Source organism: Podarcis cretensis (genome assembly GCF_951804945.1).
Source record: "Podarcis cretensis genome assembly, chromosome: 4".
Taxonomy (NCBI): Eukaryota; Metazoa; Chordata; class Lepidosauria; order Squamata; family Lacertidae; genus Podarcis; species Podarcis cretensis.
Window position 1 is genome coordinate 21,819,948 of NC_137173.1, and position 20,499 is coordinate 21,840,446.

At 41.7% G+C, this 20,499-nt stretch overlaps 1 protein-coding gene across 6 annotated transcripts in view; it reads left to right on the plus strand.

The window, feature by feature from the left end:
* Positions 1-20,499, plus strand: part of GRIA4 (glutamate ionotropic receptor AMPA type subunit 4) — a 228,787-nt gene that overhangs the window by 153,570 nt on the left and 54,718 nt on the right. For all 6 annotated transcript variants that reach the window (XR_013838248.1, XM_079973539.1, XM_079973540.1 and 3 more), the window contains exons 5-8: positions 10,170-10,223; positions 12,954-13,112; positions 13,701-13,868; positions 15,544-15,648. Coding sequence is in view for 5 of the 6 variants with exons in the window: in XM_079973539.1 (XP_079829665.1) it covers positions 10,170-10,223; positions 12,954-13,112; positions 13,701-13,868; positions 15,544-15,648 (486 nt within the window). In the remaining variant the exon portion in view is untranslated. The remainder of the gene's footprint in view (positions 1-10,169; positions 10,224-12,953; positions 13,113-13,700; positions 13,869-15,543; positions 15,649-20,499) is intronic.

The window sequence follows — 20,499 nt, forward strand, 5'->3', positions numbered from 1 at the left end:
TTATCCTTACAACAACCCCGTGCTAGGTGAGAGTTGGTGACTGGTCCAAAGTCACCCAGAGAGCTTGATGGCCCAGTGGGGTTTCGAACCCTGCCCTTCTAGGCCCTAGTCCAACACTCTAACCACTACACCACACTAGTCCTACCCACTAGTGGACCTTGGCTGAGTAGAAGAGTGTGAAGGGGCAGACAAATGAGCTGCATCTCCCACTCCCTTGAACACCCCTTTAGCCTCTCTCTCTCTCTCTCTCACACACACACACACACACAGAGAGAGAGAGAGAGAGAGAGAGCAGGATTGGAGTAGATCTGGGTTTAAATAAATTTACCTGTCGTGATCACATCATTAATAAACTCTACCCAGAACAATAATAAGCAAAACTAAAATCAACTACAACTTAAGCATTACCTAATCCTACACTACTGTACCTAAACTCCACCAACCCTCTAGCGAAAGCTTAGCTGCCCTAACCACATGATAGGGGATGGGTTCCTTTTCAATTCCCCTCTTAGGTAAAGGTAAAGGGACCCCTGACCATTAGGTCCAGTTGTGACCGACTCTGGGGTTGCGGCGCTCATCTCGCTTTATTGGCCGAGGGAGCCGGCGTACAGCTTCTGGGTCATGTGGCCAGCATGACTAAGCCACTTCTGGCAAACCAGAGCAGCACACGGAAACGCCAATTACCTTCCCGCCAGAGCGGTACCTGTTTATCTACTTGCACTTGGCGTGCTTTCGAACTGCTAGGTTGGCAGGAGCAGGGACTGAGCAACAGGAGCTCACCCCGTCGCGGCGATTCGAACCGCCGACCTTCTGATCGGCAAGCCTTAGGCTCTGTGGTTTAGACCACAGCGCCATCCGCGTCCCTAATTCCCCTCTTACTCACAACTAAAATTTGTTCTGTGTGGGAACAAGTTGTGGGACAAACAACTGCAGAAACAGTTTTCCATTGTTTAGAAGGTGTCTCACAAAGGTCACTCAGAGGTGCTAGACACATGGAGCAGCAATTCTTCCACCTTTTTCACACTAGTGCATCATCATAGCTTGTTAGCACTGCTGCTTCTCACACTCCAGGCAGTGGGGCGGGGAGGGGGAATCATTTCTGCCCCCAAGACAGGCACTCAGGCGTGTTTTGGGCATGAGCCACAGTTCCTTGACCCACGTTTTCTTCCATCCCATCCCTTCTGGGCTGATCACCTTGAGCTCGACAATGCCCTCCTCCAGCTCAGCAAGATGTAGCACAAAATCAAAGATTTAAGGGTGCAGTCCTATGTTTGTTTATCTCGGGGTGCTTCAGCCATCCTGCACCAAAACAGCCTTCCCCGACCTTCTCTGAAAATGGATTGAGAGGCTGAGGCTTGTTTTGGAGATGCTTAGCCAAAGTTTCATGGCCACTCACCTCCAAAGCAGCCTCCCCTAACTGTCCTCTCTCTCTCTCTCTCTTGGAGCTGGTGAGCAAGGTGGGAATATTCCCCATCATTACACTGAGCTGGCTGAACCGGAGTGCAATGCTCAGGACAGTCCCTGCCCTGAAGCCAGCTCTAGTCTGGAGATAAAAGCTGGAACCACCTTTGTCATCTTCACTGAGGAGCAATAAAACACTTGCTGAAATACAGCCTCCCTTCAAATCTACATTAGTTATCCTGTTCTTCTGAGCAGATCAGTATACACCTGTGTGCTGACCAACAGGTACAGATGCTCACCACTTGAAATTTGCTTATGCTGAACTGCATTTGCCATTTTAATAACCATCCCTGAGTTTAGAAATGTCCTTGTAGAGAGAGCTCTGCACTGTCCTTTTTTTTTGGCTGTTCCCACCCTAAATGATTTTGTGTCATCATCACACTTGGGCGCCTCACTGTTCCCAACTCACTCCAGATCATTTATCAACAAGTTAGAAAGCCACAGCACCGGTATCACAATTACGAGCTTTCACATCTCCTCCCTGCCTGCATGCAATGCTTCTTTTGTTGAGTCAGTCCACACATTCAGTTGCCGGTTCATAAACTCTGTGGCAATCAAGTATAAAGCAAGTGTTGCATATGTGCATGGGAACCAGATTTGGAATCCAGACTGAGCTGCATTCAGATACCCTTAGAATAATTCACAAGGTCATAAATCATATGTATCTAATCCTCCTTGATTGAAAATTCTGTCAGAGCTGAAAACAAATGGATACGTGAACCTTGGTTTCGTCAAAGCATTCTTTGCAGCATCACTGGTGAAGGAATGCCACCTAGTGGTGCTGCAGGCTATTTTGTTATGCTGCTCTTTTTATATTTTATATTTGTACACGGGGCATGCTTGAGATATTCAACACAGTTTCCTGCATAAGAAACAGAAGTGTTGTGATTCTGAAGCTGTGCAAAAAGGCTTTCTGACTCCTTTGAAGGCAGCTATAGAGATGAAGAAACTGGAGGGAAGTGATATAGCAAATTTCAAAATGTAGGTGTTTCTACAACCATTGCAGAGACAACAGTGGTACCACCATGGAAACGAATTTTGCACACTTGTTTGTTGTTGCAGGGCTCTGAATGTATTTTGAAGCACATCATACCTTATAATCAAATCTTATCATCATTCTAAAAGAGAATGAAAATCATCTTTTTTTAAAAAAAAAGTATGAGAATAAATGTTTTCCTCTGCAGCTGTTGCTTTATAGAGTCCAGTGCATTATTTTCACCATAGTAAGAATGCTAAATCTGCAAAGCTATTTGAGTACCTGAGTAAAAACTCATAGAACTATTGACTGATGACTGTATGGCTTCTTGATATACACTGGCTGGGTTTGGACATCATGCTAAACCGTGGTTTGTTTGGTTTAAAACACACCCCAGCCAACTAGCTATGGTTCGTTTGGGACCAACAACAAAAATAAATCTGTGAGTTTCAGTAAAACCCAGTATCCTGACTTTATTCCTTGTTGAAGGAATGCCCACAGCAGTAAGGACTTTGGTTCAGGAGGAGTGGGGAGGAGAGAGTTAACAAAGAGGAGCTTTAGGATTGTGCTTTGCACTGGAGTATTCAAGTTCTCCCACCCGCAGCCTATTTTCAGTGGCAAAATAGCTGGTGACCTCTTCCCCTTCCTTAGGTGCAATCATTTGCAATCACTTGTCTGCAACTGGGATCCTGGCTTCTTCAACAACCCATGGTGAAAACAAATTATGGCTTAGTGTTAAATCTTAACGTGACTACTGTGATCCAAATCCTAGTCTCATGTGATAACAAGTGATCCACATTCCAATCCTGCATCAAGATGCATTCAACCAGTTCAGTGGGACTCAAGTGAGCATTGCGCTATGGATATAAATGTACCCCTGGAATTCATGTATCACCCCTCAGCTTCCAGCCAGGATTCCCATGTTAAATGAGATGTGTGCATATCTAGTATTGATTTCCAAGAAACTAATATTGCACTATTTATACATTTTGCACCCCTGAGTTTAATCTTTATAATTGGGCTTCTTGAACTGTGAATGGCTCCTGTTCCTTCAATGCCATTGATAGTCTTCACCCACCAAGAAGGATTGTTGCATAATCCATCATGCTTAAAATCAATACAAGTTTTTGTCATTGACTTTAATGGAGTTATAAGTCAGATTTCTACGGCAGGTGCTTCAAAATAGTGGCAAGGATGGTGTTTAGTAAGAAGTCTTGAAAGTGCATTTTAATTGTTTGCACAAAAAATACCTGTTTATTACATTTATATATCCCCTTTTCCCGATCATAATTTTTGAGATGTCTCAGATATCTTGTGCTAGCATCTACCTTTCTTTCACATCAGACACTGGCTTGTTGGTGAAGGATCACATTCCTTCTACAGGGCTTAGAAATCAACCTACGTTGTGCCTGATGGATCAGGTTAATGGCTCATCTAGTCCAGAATCCTGTTCTCACAGTTGCCAACCAGATGCCTATGGGAAGCCCACAAGCAGAACATGAGTCCCCTCCCCACTTGTGATTTCCAGCAACTGGTTTTAAGAAGCCAGGAATGAATTTTCAGCCAACAACAACAACAACAACAATCTATTATTTGTTTCCCCAGCCACTCTGGGCGGCTTCCAACAAAGATTAAAAATACATTAAAATGTCACACATTAAAAACTTCCCTAAACAGGGCTGCCTTTAGATGTCTTCTAAAAGTCAGGTAGTTGTTTATCTCTTTGACATCTGGTGGGAGGGCGTTCCAGAGGGCAGGTGCCACTACCAAGAAGTCCCTTTTTAATGAAATAGAGGACGGGGACGTGTGTGTGTGTGTGTGTGTGTGTGTGTGTGTAATAAAAAAATGTGTGTGTTTATTTTGAATAACATCAACATCATTTCCTTGTACCCCATTTTCTCCTCCAAAGGCAATAGCCATAAATATACTGAGCTCATCAATAAATTGTCTTATTTGGGCTGTTACAAACAGGAACTCGGGCCATGTTATGAAGGAACTATGAATGCCAATGGGATATATTGCAACTAACTTAACCTTACGGTTATACACGTGACATAGAAAGGGATATTGGAAATGTTACAGCCGCTCCTGCGCTGGATGTTTTGCCAGCAAACCTGCTTGAAGAACAGGGTTTTTGGAGGGTCCAGAATGTTTCCCAACGTACACACGTTTGCTCATCTTCCTTGCTGCCTTTCACAGCTTGCTGGTGCTTCAGCGACTTTCTGCGACTGCATATTATTCTTGCTGGCTGCCTAAAACCAAGCCCATGAGGAATCCAGTGACCAGCAGGGTGAAATCACGATGCCACATAGGGAATCAGATGTGGTTACATGACAATGTCACTTGCAGCAAACAAAACCCTCGCATTGTCCTCATTCTGAATGGAGAGTGGAGTTGAAGGTCCACCTGTCATGTTGCCACAAGAAGCAACCAGGCTGATTGTGCCTGCCTTGCTGTATTGAAGTGGCTTTTTGTGGAACGCCCTCCCATCAGATGCCAAAGAGATAAACAACTACCTGACATTTAGAAGACATCTGAAGGCAGCCCTGTTTAGGGAAGTTTTCAATGTGTGACATTTTAATGTATTTTTAATCTTTGTTGGAAGCTGCCCAGAGTGGCTGGGGAAACCCAGCCAGATGGGCGGGGTACAAATATGTTGTTGTTGTTGTTCACCTTTGGTGCCCCCTTTAATTTATTAATTGTAATAAATACATCATCATCATCATTATCACCTTTGGGGGCCCCAGAAAGATTAGTAAAAGATTGGGGATGTTTTGGAGGGAGACAAAGAAACCTTCCCCTGAAATCAACACTCACAACTCAGCACTACTTAGAACAACTCATTCAAATGCTGATTCCAGTGTGAAATATGCTGCTGTCTGTGTTCTTGGTTTTTAAAAAATGTTTTTCAGCAGCCCACCTGGCAGTGTCCATCTGCGTACCACCTGTCAGGGAAGTAGGTGTCTGACCTCTTGGTGTAATGTGATGTTTTAGCAGTTTTGCTGCATTTTGTCATACAAACTTTTGCCACACTTAAGAAGGTGCCTTCTCAGCTGTTCCACCTTACCAAAATTCTGCTCCTCTGCCCCTGAATTTCCCAATTCCCTTGCAGAGAATCACTGATCCTGATCCGTTTCAAAAGCTTGCATGCTTATATGAACCAAATGGGACCTAACTGGGCGTAGGTCTGTTCCCATAGAAATGACCATCTGATTTTTGAAAATAGACTTACTTCTTTGCTAATCAGCTCCATAGATGACGTGATAGCAGCTATAAATTAATTAACTCCCACTCTTCTGCCCCAATATAGCTACACACAAAATTATCAATAATTACTTAGTGGACCTTTCATTTTGTCTCCATTTACGCATAATGAAAACAACCCACAGATTCTGAATTGAAAGTATAAGTGGAAATGAATGTTAAGGGATCCATCTGCTTTGCACAAATATTTGATGCTCTATTGTAGAGAGGTGAAAAACCCTGTTAATCTAAAAAGCTTTCCTATTAAAACTCAGATTTGACTGGTAACTTCTTTATGTAATGTTGTATGCATGTGCCTAATGGAAAAACACACAAAGAACATCCCTCCTAGCTGTATTTTCCTAGAAGAATGACTGTTTGTAACAAAAGAAGTTACAGACAATAATTGAGATAATGGGCCCGAGGATCGATTAATGCAATGTCTTCCCAAAAATGTCCTGCAAAAAATACTGGAATGGCAAGTCCTTCCAACTCTGTTGGCCACAGATCAACATCAGTACTCCAATCCATTGCTGCCTGCAATGTATAGCCAATGGCCCCAAGAGAAAGAACATGATCAGTTTGGTGGGGGAGCAAAGAATCATAGAGTATGGTTGGGCAGAAGGTAGCTAAGTGGTCCATGGTCCATGCAAAGGTATGGGGAACCTTTTTCAGACCAAAGGAATTCCCTTCTGGGCAGCCTTCCAGGTCTACATGCTAGGCAAAACACAAAGGGTGGAAGGCAAGACTGGTAGGGGATGTGGCTTGGCTAGAGAGACTGTGGTTAGGGACAGGGTATAGCCTGGGAAGATTAACAAGAGCCAGATAGAGAGGCATGATACAGGGGTGGATACAGTTTCTTTATTACAATGTTACCTCGGGTTAAGTACTTCGTTCGTTCCGGAGGTCGGTTCTTAACCTGAAACTGTTCTTAATCTGAAGCACCACTTTAGCTAATGGGGCCTCCTGCTGCCGCTGGAGCACAATTTCTGTTCTCACCCTGAAGCAAACTTCTTAACCCAAGTTTCTGGGCTAGCGGAGTCTGTAACCTGATGCATCTGTAACCCGAGGTACCACTGTACTGGTTTATGCCATAATAAACATTTTAGGGTGGGATTAACCTAATGAACCCCACCTATGGAAGCCTTGCACAAGGACTTCTGCTTGCACAGCAACGCTTCCCCCTACCTCTCCCCACGCCCCCCTGCACCTCCTAAAAATTAACTCGGGATGGGGGTCAGGAGAACTGCACAAACAGCACAAGGGGGAAGGAAAGGAGGATCATTCTGTCTGACAGGCTGTAGTGCTTCTGCAAAAAAGGATGTTCATCATAGCACGGTGTTGAATCCATCCCTCTAACTTGTTGCTAAATTCTTTGTGGTCCAACAGTGTTTTTTGTTTTGTTTTGTTTTTTGCCAGTCATGATGCACTAGATGAATCAACCTTAATATTCTTAAGCAAAAATGTAGGATTGCTGAACACAACTTAGTTATGCCTTGACCCTGATTGAGCATAATGGTTAAAAGATTGAACTACAAATGAGGAAGTTCCCAGTTTGAATCCTGTCTTTGCCGTGACCTCACTGGGCAGCTTTAAGCAAGCAACTCTCTCTCTTTCTCCATCCTTCCTCCGCCCCCCGATCCACACATACACACTGCAACGTGGGGGAAATAATCCTTACCCAAGCTTTATAGAATGTTGCAAGGATTAATGCATGTGAAGCACTTTCGATACTAGTGTATGATCATTTGCATGTAAAGTGGCAAATATTTATAATGCTTGGGCAAGTGCAGAGGCAGAGCTCAGCAATATGTCTATGTCCAAAAATAAAAGAGAGGGACGAAGGCAAAATCTTTGCCTCTTGCTTTTCTAGTAACTGGCTTTAAAGAAAACAAGTGTGTGCTTTTTCTGATTGATTGACAATCCTATGGAGCAGGCTGTTGCTTAGAAAAGCTCATATCACAAAATATTTGTTAGCCTTTATGGTGCCAAAATATTGCTGTTTGTTCTAGCCTTTGGATGGAACAATAAACTTACATTATAACTCGCCCTAAAGAACTCTAATGAGAAGGATTATTATGTTTGATGTTTAAAACATCTGCAGGCTTAACAGTGGTTCCAACAGCAGTGACTTAAAGGCCTCATAGTTGATGTTCACATTTTAAAAAAACAAAAACCCTTCGTTAAAATAGGAAGAGAAAGCCGTAATGAAATGTGCATGCACATATCCAAATATAATAGTCAACAAGCATATCTAGGATAAAATAGTGATAGCTGAGATTTCAGTTACATAAATGAGAATTTTGTAAAAAGCCATCTGCCTAAACCCATGGGGAAAAGAACAATCAGGAACCGTGTACAAAAGCATTCTTCCTCAGAGCATCTCCCAACAGGGCATCACCCCACCTGAGAGGAGCTTTGGAGATGTGCATCAGCCCAGTGATAGCCAGTGCAACCCACACTTTTACAGGAAACTTGCTGAAATGATACTTGTTAATGCTTTTTCATATGTCCTTTATATCTCCCCTTTCCCATATAACTAGGTGCTTTCTTTGTAGATGTAACACTCCAGCCTGCCTCTACATTTGGTGGGGTGGCAGGGAGAGTTACTGTCTTCCAGTTATGAATGCCCTGCCAGTTGTATCCTGGCTAGGGCTTCTGCTTTTTATCTTGGAATGAAAACTATCAACAGGCACCTCAATGCCAGCTGCCTCCTTCAATCAACCCGTAAAAACTGTTGTATTGCAAAGTCTTTCTCCAAAGGCTAACTTCAGCGCTACTGCATTGGTACTGAATGTTCGCCTGCACTCAGTGAATCATCTTTGTTTGTCTCCCTTAAAGGCTTTTAAAATACTGTGTGAAAGATTTATACTTGCTTCAGGTGCTCCATAGAAATCTCATCTCTTTCCATGTTTATATTGTTGCTGTTCCTGCCGCAATATTGCCACTCTAGTCTCAACCTTCTACTTGTGAAAAGCCCCCGTGCCCCTTACAAATTTATAGCACAGTGAGGCACTGTTCTTTTTATCTAGGCAGTGGATATGTCACACAGTCATACAGGGGAGGCCTCAGCAACATTGTCATTTGTTATGGGAGGCAGTATGTTTCAACAGGTGTTTAACTGTCTCTACAAAATGGCAGACTGATGAGTTCTCTGAAGGTAGGTGGAATGCCTGGAATCCCCCCTTCTAATGCCTGGATTCAGCACAGATTCAATTGCTGCAATAGGCAAGCCAGCCTGGTAATTGCCTGGGAGATGAGCCATTAAGAAAGACAAAGGGAAGGTAATGACCCATTTAGAAAAACCATTAAGAAGGCAAAGTCAGTGCCAGATGGCAGTTTGGTGAAGCCCATCCTCTAGCTCTGAGGTAGTCTGGAAAACAAAAAAGAGTTTTGGAAGGAGAGTCTTTAGAATTGGCTGGGAGATGACAAAGAGAAAAGAGGTTGCAGTCTGTAAAAGTCAGCAAGCTGCTGAGTGTCAGAGCCATGGCTGAAGTCAGTCTGAATCCAAGGTTGCAGATACAGGAGAAGCAAGACCCTCTTGATGTGATAATGCTGTGAGCCCCTACATCATAGGCTCATGTTGTATATATGTGTAAATAAACCATATATCCTAAAGACACCATAGTCTCGCTGTGCCTTATTTCCAAAACGAAACCACTCATAGATTGCGGGTGGCATCTAACAATACTTAAAGGAAAGAGTTGTTTTGTTTTGAGGGCTCCGTATTAATTTATTCCTGTATGTAAGGAATGCATACCTTGCCTTTTGACTTAGAAAACTCTCAAGGCAGTTTACAAAAAAAGTTTTTAAAACCATTAAGATACACAAAACAGCAGGAAAAAACAGAGCAGCAGAAAAAATTAACCGTAGTTAAAGCAGAAGTTAAGATGTAATAAAATAGAAAGGTGCAAAATACAAAAGTGTCTGCTGGGCAGATGGCAACTCAATGGATGATCCAGATTTGAATTCACATGCCCATGTTTATATGGTTTTGATATGGTGGTTTCATCTCATTGATTGGGTGGAATGAGGGAAGTTGATGGCTTGTACAATAAATTCTCTGGCATATCTTCATTTATAAGGAACTCTGACTTTCTCTATAGATCTGTCTGCTCTGATTTTGAGGAACTTTGACTGATCTTGCTTTAGGATAAACCTGGACATTTGCTGCTATACTCCTTTGATTGCTTTTTCAACCTGCACTTCTGTAACTAGTTGCAAACTGATCCTGCCAAGGTAGCCTTCACAAGGCTAGTGAAACAGAGAGTGAAAAACACAGAAACGTGGCAGAAATTTAATTCACATTTGGGATTATTTGAGCTCTTTTTGAACATCTAGGCACTGAAATTGTTAGGTACCTTTGTAATGTTGATGAAGAGGTAAAACAATCTCAGCATTATATTACCCAAATTATATGTCATAAGCGATACCCACTGTTTGAAGTAATGCCGTATCCATTGTTCTCTTTCTTTCCTTCTTCCTACAGATTGTGAGTGTTGGAAAGCATGTTAAAAACTATCATTACATCCTTGCAAACCTGGTAAGAACATTTTTTTATGAATTAACTACATGCTTGTCTGGCAAAATCCTTCATGGCCTTATTAAATTGAGATTGTGCAGTCAAAAAGAGGGAGATAGGGTTGGCTCATTGGAGATCAAAATATCTCTCACACATAGGTTTGCTCCTGGGTTAAAGCAACTGAGGGAGAGTTGATACAGCAAGGCTTGGTTGAAACCGTATGACTACTCACCTACTAGAATTGTCCCCATTAGCACGTGCGCACACACACAAACATGGTTGCATCAAAGGTGACTAGCTCATTGTAACAATTAAAGGTAAAGAGAACCCTGACCATTAGGTCCAGTCATGGCCAACTCTGGGGTTGCGGCGCTCATCTCGCTTTATTGGCCGAGGGAGCCAGCGTACAGCTTCCGGGTCATGTGACCAGCATGTGACCAGCATGACTAAGCCACTTCTGGTGAACCAGAGCAGCGCACGGAAACGCAATTTACCTTCCCACCGGAGCGATACCTATTTATCTACTTGCACTTTGAGGTGCTTTCAAACTGCTAGGTTGGCAGGAGCAGGGACTGAACGGGAGCTCACCCCATCGTAGGGATCCGAACCGCCGACCTTCTGATCGGCAAGTCCTAGGCTCTGTGGTTTAACCCACAGTGCCACCCGCGTCCCTAATTAGGTAACATTATATATTAATTGGTATCTGAATTTGCTTCTTTTCCTTTTCTCTTTGCACTCCCTTTTCGGCTCAAGTTTATCTCTATTTAGGTTGTATGCTATTGTTTTAAATTGTAAATCACCTTGAGTGTATTGGAAGAAAGGTGAGGCGCAAATGTAGCAAATACGTACATAAATAAATGTACTCTGGCACAATCCTATTGTTCTTAGTTACGATGATTACAGAATTCAGTCCAAAGACAAGAAGTAACAAAAAACAGCATTCCAACCATAACAAGATGACATAACAGCAAACCACAGCCGTTTCTTCATTCTGCACATACATACAGAAATATCAGATTCTTCTGCAAAGACTTCCAAGTACTCCAGTTGCAGAAAAATATTCACTAGGAAAATGCAATTGTTTCCACAGTTATTTATTTCACCCTGGTGGGATTACTCTTAAGTGCAGGCACCAATAAGTCTTTTGAGCCAAATATCTTGCTATTGACTTTGAACTGGAAGTTACAGGGCAATCCTGGTTAAAATTTAGTTGGAACATGTTTGACTCATCATCCGGAATGGGGAAGAGATCTGTAGTGCTGCACTGTGCAGCCACAGTAGCTGGTACTGAAGGACTTAGTTTTTGTTGCAATAGATTTCATTCTTAAGTACATGTATTTTGTTTAAAGTATACAGTGGTACCTCGGGTTAAGTACTTAATTCGTTCCAGAGGTCCGTACTTAAGCTGAAACTATTCTTAACCTGAAGCACCACTTTAGCTAATGGGGCCTCCTGCTGCTGCCGCACAGCCAGAGCACGATTTCTGTTCTTATCCTGAAGCAAAGTTCTTAACCTGAAGCACTATTTCTGGGTTAGTGGAGTCTGTAACCTGAATGAAGCGTATGTAACCAGAGGTACCACTGTATTGTAATAGCAAGCACTGGGGTTTAGCTGGCAGGTCATGTGAAAAGGATCTAGGCCTAGGGGGTTTAGCTGACGAATAACTAAATATGATCCAGTCACTATAAAAGCTAATGTAACTCTCATCAAGAGAAATATAATGTCCCGATCAAAAGAAGTAATGGTGCTAGTGTATTCTGCTTTGCTCAGGCTTTATTTGAAGCACTTTTGGATACTGCAATTCAAGAAGGATATTGACAAACTAGAACTGACTTAGAGTAAAGCAACAAAGATGGTGAAGGGCCTGGGGTGCATGTCCTATGTGGAAAGGCCCAAGGAGCAGAGAGAAGAGAGAATTAAGTGTTTATATGATAGGTAAAGGTAAAGGTACCCCTGCCCGTACGGGCCAGTCTTGACAGACTCTGGGGTTGTGCGCCCATCTCACTTAAGAGGCCAGGGGCCAGCGCTGTCCGGAGACACTTCCGGGTCACGTGGCCAGCGTGACATCGCTGCTCTGGCCAGAGCCAGGGCCAGAGCCAGAGCCGCACACGGAAACGCCGTTTACCTTCCCGCTGGTAAGCGGTCCCTATTTATCTACTTGCACCCGGAGGTGCTTTCGAACTGCTAGGTTGGCAGGCGCTGGGACCGAGCAGCGGGAGCGCACCCCGCCGCAGGGATTCGAACCGCCGACCTGACGATCGGCAAGCCCTAGGCGCTGAGGCTTTAACCCACAGCGCCACCTAGCCACCTTCAAATATTTGCAAGGCTGTCACATGGAGCAAACTGATGGACCTGAAGCTGTAGTTCCAAACAACAAGAAAAAATGATTAAGCATATGGAATAACTTAATGACACCATGAACCATTCAGTCATGGAACAAACTGCTCCAGAAGGTGATGGAGTCTTCATTGGATGTTTTAAGTGAAAGCTGGATGGCCACATATCAGGGATGCTACAGTAGTAAGTTTCCTGCATTTGCAGGGATTGGACATTGACGTTTGGGGTCACAACCAATTCTATGATTCTAATTTAAGTCCTTGTTCATGTGGAATATATATATATATATATATATATATATATATATATATATACACACACACACACACATACGTGATTTAATTTGTGGCTGTTTATGTACTTAAAGTGTGTGGAGAATTTTCAATTTGTGTTGCGTTAATTGATTTTTTGCAGGGATTCAAGGATATTTCTTTGGACAGATTTATGCATGGAGGAGCCAATGTCACAGGGTTTCAGCTGGTGGATTTTAATACGCCTATGGTTGCTAAACTCATGCAACGGTGGAAGAAACTGGACCAGAGAGAATACCCAGGGTCAGAGACTCCTCCTAAGGTACTTGTCTGCAACATATCTGAAATGACTGCTCAAATAGGTTAACTTAAACTATGCATACTTGCCATACCTTTTAAAAAAATATCACTGCAGCTATTGTCAATGTTAACCATCTCCTGGCATGGTGTTAAAATAATTTGGGTCGATCTTTGCAGGGTTCAGTTCAGGGATATCCAACGTGGTGCCCTCTAGTTTTTGTTGGCTTGCCATTCCTATTGTCCCTGTCCATCAGCCATGCTGTCTGGGACTGATGAGAGTTGTAGTCCTGCAACATCATCTGGAAGGCACCAAATTGACTCCCTTTGGTTTAGTTTCTGTTCAAGCAGTAAATTAAAAACCTTTTGCTCTATTAAAAAGGTGCCCCAGTTATTGTTAGCAACTGCAGCAACTATTGCTATTTGAAATAAAGTTATTTAAGAATAAGAGTTGCTTTTGGGCACAAACTCTAGTCCACAAAACCATTCTACTCAGCTTCAACCTCCATTAGAGAAAGAGAAAAGTTGTTCATAGATATATTCTTAATGTGGAACCAGTTTCCTTACCAAACAAAACTGTTAAGACTGATGCCCAATCTCTACATTTTCTTAGTATACCTCTGCTCTAACCTACGATGGAGTGCTTGTGATGGCTGAGACGTTCCGTAACCTTCGAAGGCAGAAAATTGACATTTCTAGGAGGGGGAACGCAGGGGATTGTCTTGCAAACCCGGCTGCACCATGGAGCCAAGGGATTGACATGGAGAGAACATTGAAACAGGTGTGGTTCTTGCAAAGACTTAAACCCAGATGCTTTTTTTGAAGTCATTGTATGGATATTGGGAAACATCATAAACCTCTTAAGCGACTAGCAGTTGATGCATTATTGAGATTGTTTCCTTTTTGTTTATTTCAGGTGGGCAGCTCTAAGCTACTGTAACTGGCTGAGGGTTTTAAATATTTGGGCAGAATGGAAAGCCTGCTTATATTTCCTTTTCCAACGTTTTTGGTGAAAGAATATGAACCAATGATTCAAACCCCCGCATTTCACATCACACTCATAAAACAAAACATTTTTTAAAAAATTGTCTTAAGAGCTGTTTGAACTTTTGCAGTCCTGCACACCAAGCATATTTATGTGACCTCAAAAGGTGTTTTGGTTTGTTAGCTCAGTGTAACTTGCAAAAAGAAAGGCATCTTTCACTTTCCTTATTTCATTTAAAAGGAAATATTTTTCCCTGATGTCAGGGCTCTGCATTCGTGATGGGAAAAAAAAGGCTTAAAATTTTCAAATTTTTAAGAGAGCCAGTGTGGTGTAGTGGATAAGAGCGGTGGACTCATAATCTGGTGAACCAGGTTCGCTTCCCCGCTCCTCCACATGCAGCTGCTGGGTGACCTTGGGCTAGTCACACTTCTCTGAAGTCTCTCAGCCTCACTCACCTCAAAGAGTGTTTGTTGTGGGGAAGGGAGGGAAAGGAGAATGTTAGCCGCTTTGAGACTCCTTAAGGGGAGTGAAAGGTGGAATATCAAGTCCAAACTCCTCCTCCTCCTCCTCTTCTTCTTCTTCTTCAAATCTCTATCAAGATAAATTAGCCTCTCTTTTCACGGAGGGGCAGTTGCAGTAGAGGAGAGGAAATAAACCCTTTGCATCCTGGGGGATACACTTCCTCACAGGTAACATTTCTGGGACCACACACCTGTGGCAGGTATAGGCAGATGCTGCTCTTACCCTTTGTGCAAGAGGCAACATTCCAGGTTTCTACACATATACACACATACAAAACACATTTGTGCATCCGGGCATACAAGAAGTATTATTGCAGATCAAAGACACACACCACACAGGCAAAAGCACTTGGTGGTGTGGAGCATGGCTGCTGAGGGAAGTGGTCTGGGGAGATTCCTGAGGACCAGATATCCAGGAGGGCCACATTTGTTCCCTGGGCCTAAAGCTCTCCTCCTCTGGATTAGAGGAAGGAGCAAGAGGGCAAGGGAGCCTACAGTGAATTTTTAAACCATTTGCAAACGCAAATGAGCATACTATAGAGACACTGAAAGGAAGTCACTGCAGGCAGCTCTCTGCCTATGTGCACATGGTTAGAATTTATTGCAATTTGGGTAACAATGAAAATGCAGGACAAAGGAAGATTACCACTTGAAAGGTATACATTTACTCTTTCGGAAAGCTACTAACTACATCAGGCTTCTTTCAAATGTTCCACATTTGAATGTGCCCATTCCTGGACCAGGAAAGCCTGGCCAATGTGGCCCATGAACTGGCAGCTTCTACACTGGATTCTGTAGTGTCCTGTATGTGACGTTTCCTTTTGACCCAGAAGCTGCAGCTGGTGCACAATGTTGCAGTGAGGTTACACAACGGAGTGTCCTATCGCACACATAAAGACACTGCAAAACATCCATGCTTTTTACCAACTTGATTTATTTCCTGTCTCAAGGTTCGAATACAAGGACTCACGGGAAATGTTCAGTTTGACCACTATGGCCGCCGAGTCAACTATTCAATGGACGTGTTTGAACTGAAGAGCAATGGCCCTCGAAAGGTTTGTGCCAGTCCAGTCTTCCAAGCTGTTCTCTGCTCTTTAGTTCATTCATGATTTTCAGCCTGTGGCATGGTAACCAAGCCCATTGACTGGTTGGATCCGGCCTAGTCATACTCAGAGTAGGCCCCAGCGGGACTTATTCATTTCAATAAAGCATGACTAAGTCTGAATCCAACCTGATGATCTCATCTTCTAATTGCCATGGGGGGGGGTCTTCTGTTTTCATTTTGCTTTTTGCAACAATTGTTTTTTTCACAAGCATGATAACTTAGAGGTACAAAGAAACAGAAAGGAAGGTAGAAAGCTTAAAGAGTCCAAGGTCAGACAACCACTTTGCAGTGATATGCTTGCTGCAGGCCCAAAATATAATCACCTGAAAAAGTGTGTTAGAGTATTTCAAGGAACTAGTTCCTTCCTCCTCCCCCCCCCCCCATCAGGCAGAGTTTTGGGGGGAAAGAACCTTGCAATAGCAGTAAGACGAGTTTCTTTTCTGCTTCCATTTGTAATTCAGTCTGTCAGGTTGGATTTCTGAGGGAAGAAGCATGCTATTAGTGCCTGCCTGTGCTCAAGGGATAATATGTTTATGAGTCGAATTCACATTATTGTTCAGTTCTATGCAATGTTGCTTTTTCTTATATCAACACTAAGGGTAGCTGCATACAACTCAGCAACACTTCCCAGCAGATCTTGCTCCTAAGAAGTCCTTGCTCCCAGCAGGTCTTGCTCCTCTCCCTCTGCATTGCTCTAAGTCTCCATCCCTGAGTGTTGCCCAAGCAGTCTCAAACTACTCCTGCTCACCTCTGGTCACTGTTCTTTTGCCCTCATCATCATGAGTGTTCTTGGGGACCAGTGGGGAGGGGAGCTAATCACAGTAGGAGAGGGCAGGAGTGTAGGAAGGGGGGTGGGGAGGGCCGTCTGCTCCAGGTTCCATCATGGAGGGGTGTGATAAATTATCAAGGAACAATTACTGCCCTACTAGGGCGGTTGATAAAAAACTTCTTTTTTGAAAATGCCTGCTCCAAAGGTCTTATCTTACTGCACTAGGGATTATATAGCTATATATGAAATTTCATGCATATCAGTTAATATCTTGATCCTCCTCCACGGAAATAGCTGTTTACTTGGCCGTTTTCCTGTGTCGTGAAGGCGGAAATTTCAATTCAGTGGAGCACTTACTGTTCCCAACCCTAACCCTGCGGAAAGCCATCTAATTAGACTTTAATTTGATTTTGACATGTTTTAAGGAGGTAATTTAATTATTGTTTGATTTTTTTTTTTTTACCAATGTTATGTATCTGATGTTAGCCGCCCTGAGTCCGACTTTGGCCGGGGAGGGTGGGATATAAATAAAGTTTATAATTATTATTATTATTATTATTATTATTATTATTACTACTACTACTACTACTACTTATTAATATTCCTTTGTAAGAAAATATGAAATAACGTAAAACCATTTTTTTTTTGTTTTTTATATAATATTTATTAAAGATTTTTTAATTACAACACAAAAAGCAATACATACAAGAATATCCCATTTTATAACATATTTTCATATCCTCTTTGGACTTCCTCACATCTCCCGCTCCTACGTTCCAAAATATAGAAAAGAATTTATCCAGCAATTTATCACCTTGTCCCCACCTTAAAATCTAATTTTCCAATATTATATCTTGAATTTTAGATATATTCATTTCACTTTTGAAAACATTTAATTTAACCTAGTCATTATCTAAAAATTAATTTTTTCATAAATTTAACTTATCTTCATAATTCACTTCATCTAATTCAATGGTGCCAAATTGTTTGTGATCAAGCATCCTCCTTAACATTCATACAGTTTACAATGTTTTTGTAAATAGTCCTTAAATTTCTTCCAATCTTCTTCCACCGTTTCCTCTCCCAGGTCTTGAATTCTGCCAGTCATCTCGGCCAATTCCATATAGTCTATCAGTTGCATCTGCCACTCTTCCAGTGTGGGTAAATCTTGAGTTTTCCAATACTTAGCAACGAGTATCCTTAGTGCTGTTGTTGCATACATAAAAAATGTTCGATCCTTCTTTAACACCCCTTGGCCAACAATACCCAAAAGGAAGGCCTCTGGTTTCTTAAGGAAGGTATACTTAAATACCTTTTTCAGCTCATTATATATCATTTCCCAGAAAGCCTTCACTTTAGGGCAGGTCCACCAAAGGTGAAAGAACGTTCCTTCATTTTCCTTACATTTCCAACACTTATTATCAGACAAGTGGTATATTTTTGCAAGTTTGACTGGGGTCATGTACCATCTATATATCATTTTCATTACATTTTCTTTCAAAGCATTACATGCAGTGAAATTCAACCCGGTAGTCCACAACTTTTCCCAGTCCTCAAACATAATATTATACCCAATGTCCTGTGCCCACTTTATCATAGCCGATTTACCCATTTCATCTTGTGTGTTCCATTTTAGCAGCAAGTTATACATTCTTGAAAGTACCTTAGTCTTAGGTTCTAACAGTTCTGTTTCTAACTTCGATTTTTCCACCTGGAATCCTAACTTTTTATCAAGTTTAAAAACTTCTTTAATCTGAGCATAATGTAACCAATCTCGCACTTTGTCTTTCATTTTCTCCTGACTCTGCAATTTCCAGTTATCTCCATCTTTTTCTAATATTTCCCAATACTTCGGCCATTTGGCCTCCATATTGAGTCTTTTCCGGGCCTTAGCTTCCAATGGTGAAAGCCACCTTGGAGTTTTATTTTCCAATAAGTCTTTGTATTTTGTCCAGACATTAAACAATGCTTTTCTGACAATATGGTTCTTGAAATTCTTATTAATCTTAACCTTGTCATACCATAAATATGCATGCCAACCAAACGCATTGTCAAAACCTTCCAAATCTAGTACATCAGTGTCCTCGAGCAGCAGCCAATCTTTCAACCAGCAGAAAGCTGCTGATTCATAATACAGCCTTAAATCTGGCAGGGCAAAGCCCCCTCTTTCTTTCGCGTCTGTTAATATCTTAAACTTAATTCTGGGCTTTTTGCCCTGCCAGACAAATTTAGAAATGTCTCTCTGCCACTTCCGGAAACACTCTGTTTTGTCCATAATCTGTAATGTTTGAAATAAAAAAAGCATTTTCGGCAATACATTCATCTTTACAGCAGCAATTCGGCCTAACAAGGAAAGTTTCAATCTTGTCCAACTCTCTCTAAGTCTCTCTTAATTTCTGCCCAGCATTTCTCATAATTATCTTTAAATAGACTCAGATTTTTTGCTGTTATATTTACCCTTAGGTATTTTACTTTTTTAACCACGTTCAACTCTGTCTCTTTCTGAAACCGTTCTGACTCTGTAACTGTCAAATTTTTCCCCAATACCTTGGTTTTCTGTTTGTTTAACTTAAATCCCGCTACCCGACCAAACTCTTGAATCAGTTATAATACTTTTTTCGTACTAGATTCTGGCTCCTGAAGGGTCAAAACTAGGTCATCTGCAAATGCTTTAAGTTTATATTGCTTCACTCCGACCTGAATACCTTCCACCAGCCGGTCCCCTCTGATCATGTTCAAGAGCACCTCCAGGACAGAAATAAATAACAGTGGGGAAATCGGGCAGCCTTGTCGTGTTCCTTTTTCAATTTTGAACTCTTCTGTAATCACATTGTTAACTATCAGTTTAGCCTTTTGTTCTGAATAAATCGTGTCAATCCCATTCCCAAAACTCCGTCCCACCCCCATCCTTTCCAAATTTCCCTTCATAAATTTCCAAGAAATATTATCAAAGGCCTTCTCTGCATCTATAAAAATTAAAACTGCTTTTGTATTAATATTTGTTTGCAAAAATTCCAAGATGTCAATTATGTTCCTTGTATTTGCAAACAAATGTCTTCCTGGGAGAAAGCCTGCCTGATCTTTATGAATTACCTGATTCAAAACTTTTTTAAATCTAGTTGCTAAAATGTCTGTGAATATTTTGTAATCCACATTTAGGAGAGAGATGGGGCGGTAGTTCTTGAGTTGAGTCTTTTCAGTTTCCGATTTTGGTATCAATGTGATAAAGGCTTCTTTCCACGATTCCGGCGCCTTCTTCCCCTCCAAAATTTCGTTGCTAACCTCCAACAATGGTTGAATCAAATATTCTTTCAATGTCTTATAGTACTTGGAGGTGAGCCCATCTGGCCCTGGAGATTTGCCCAATTGCATATTCTGAATGGCTTGTTCAATCTCTTGTCGTGTTATTTTGGAGTTCAGGATTACTCTGTTTTCTTGTGACAGTTTGGATAGTCCGTTCTTTTTCAAAAATTGTTTTATCTCGTTCTCATCTTGCGGCCCTTGAGTGTATAGTTTTTTGAAATATCTCTGGAAACTCTTTCTGATATCCACCGGGTTCTGAATGTTTCTTCCTTCAATCTCTAAATTTGTAACTGTATTTAGTTTCTGTCTCTTTTTCAACTGCCATGCTAGCAGTTTCCCACATTTGTTCGCCGATTCAAATGTTCTTTGTTTCATTAATTTGACTTTCCACTCTATTTCCTGGTTTATCAATTTGGAATACTGTACTTGATAGAGTTTGATTTCTCTCAGAATCGGCTGTGACTTCGGATTAGATCTTAACTTCTTCTCAAATTCTTTAATTTTCTCCAAAATCTTATCTTTTTTCTCATTTTGTGTCCTTTTTTTAACCGCATTCTGTTGTATCAAGAACCCTCTCATCACGGCCTTACTTGCATCCCAGATGATTCTTTTTTCCACTGTAGTGCTCAGGTTTATCTCAAAATAATCCTTCAAAACTTTTTGAGCTTTCTTGGTAATCTCCTGGTCTCTAAACAAATTGTCATTCATCTTCCATCTAAAGGAGCCGGC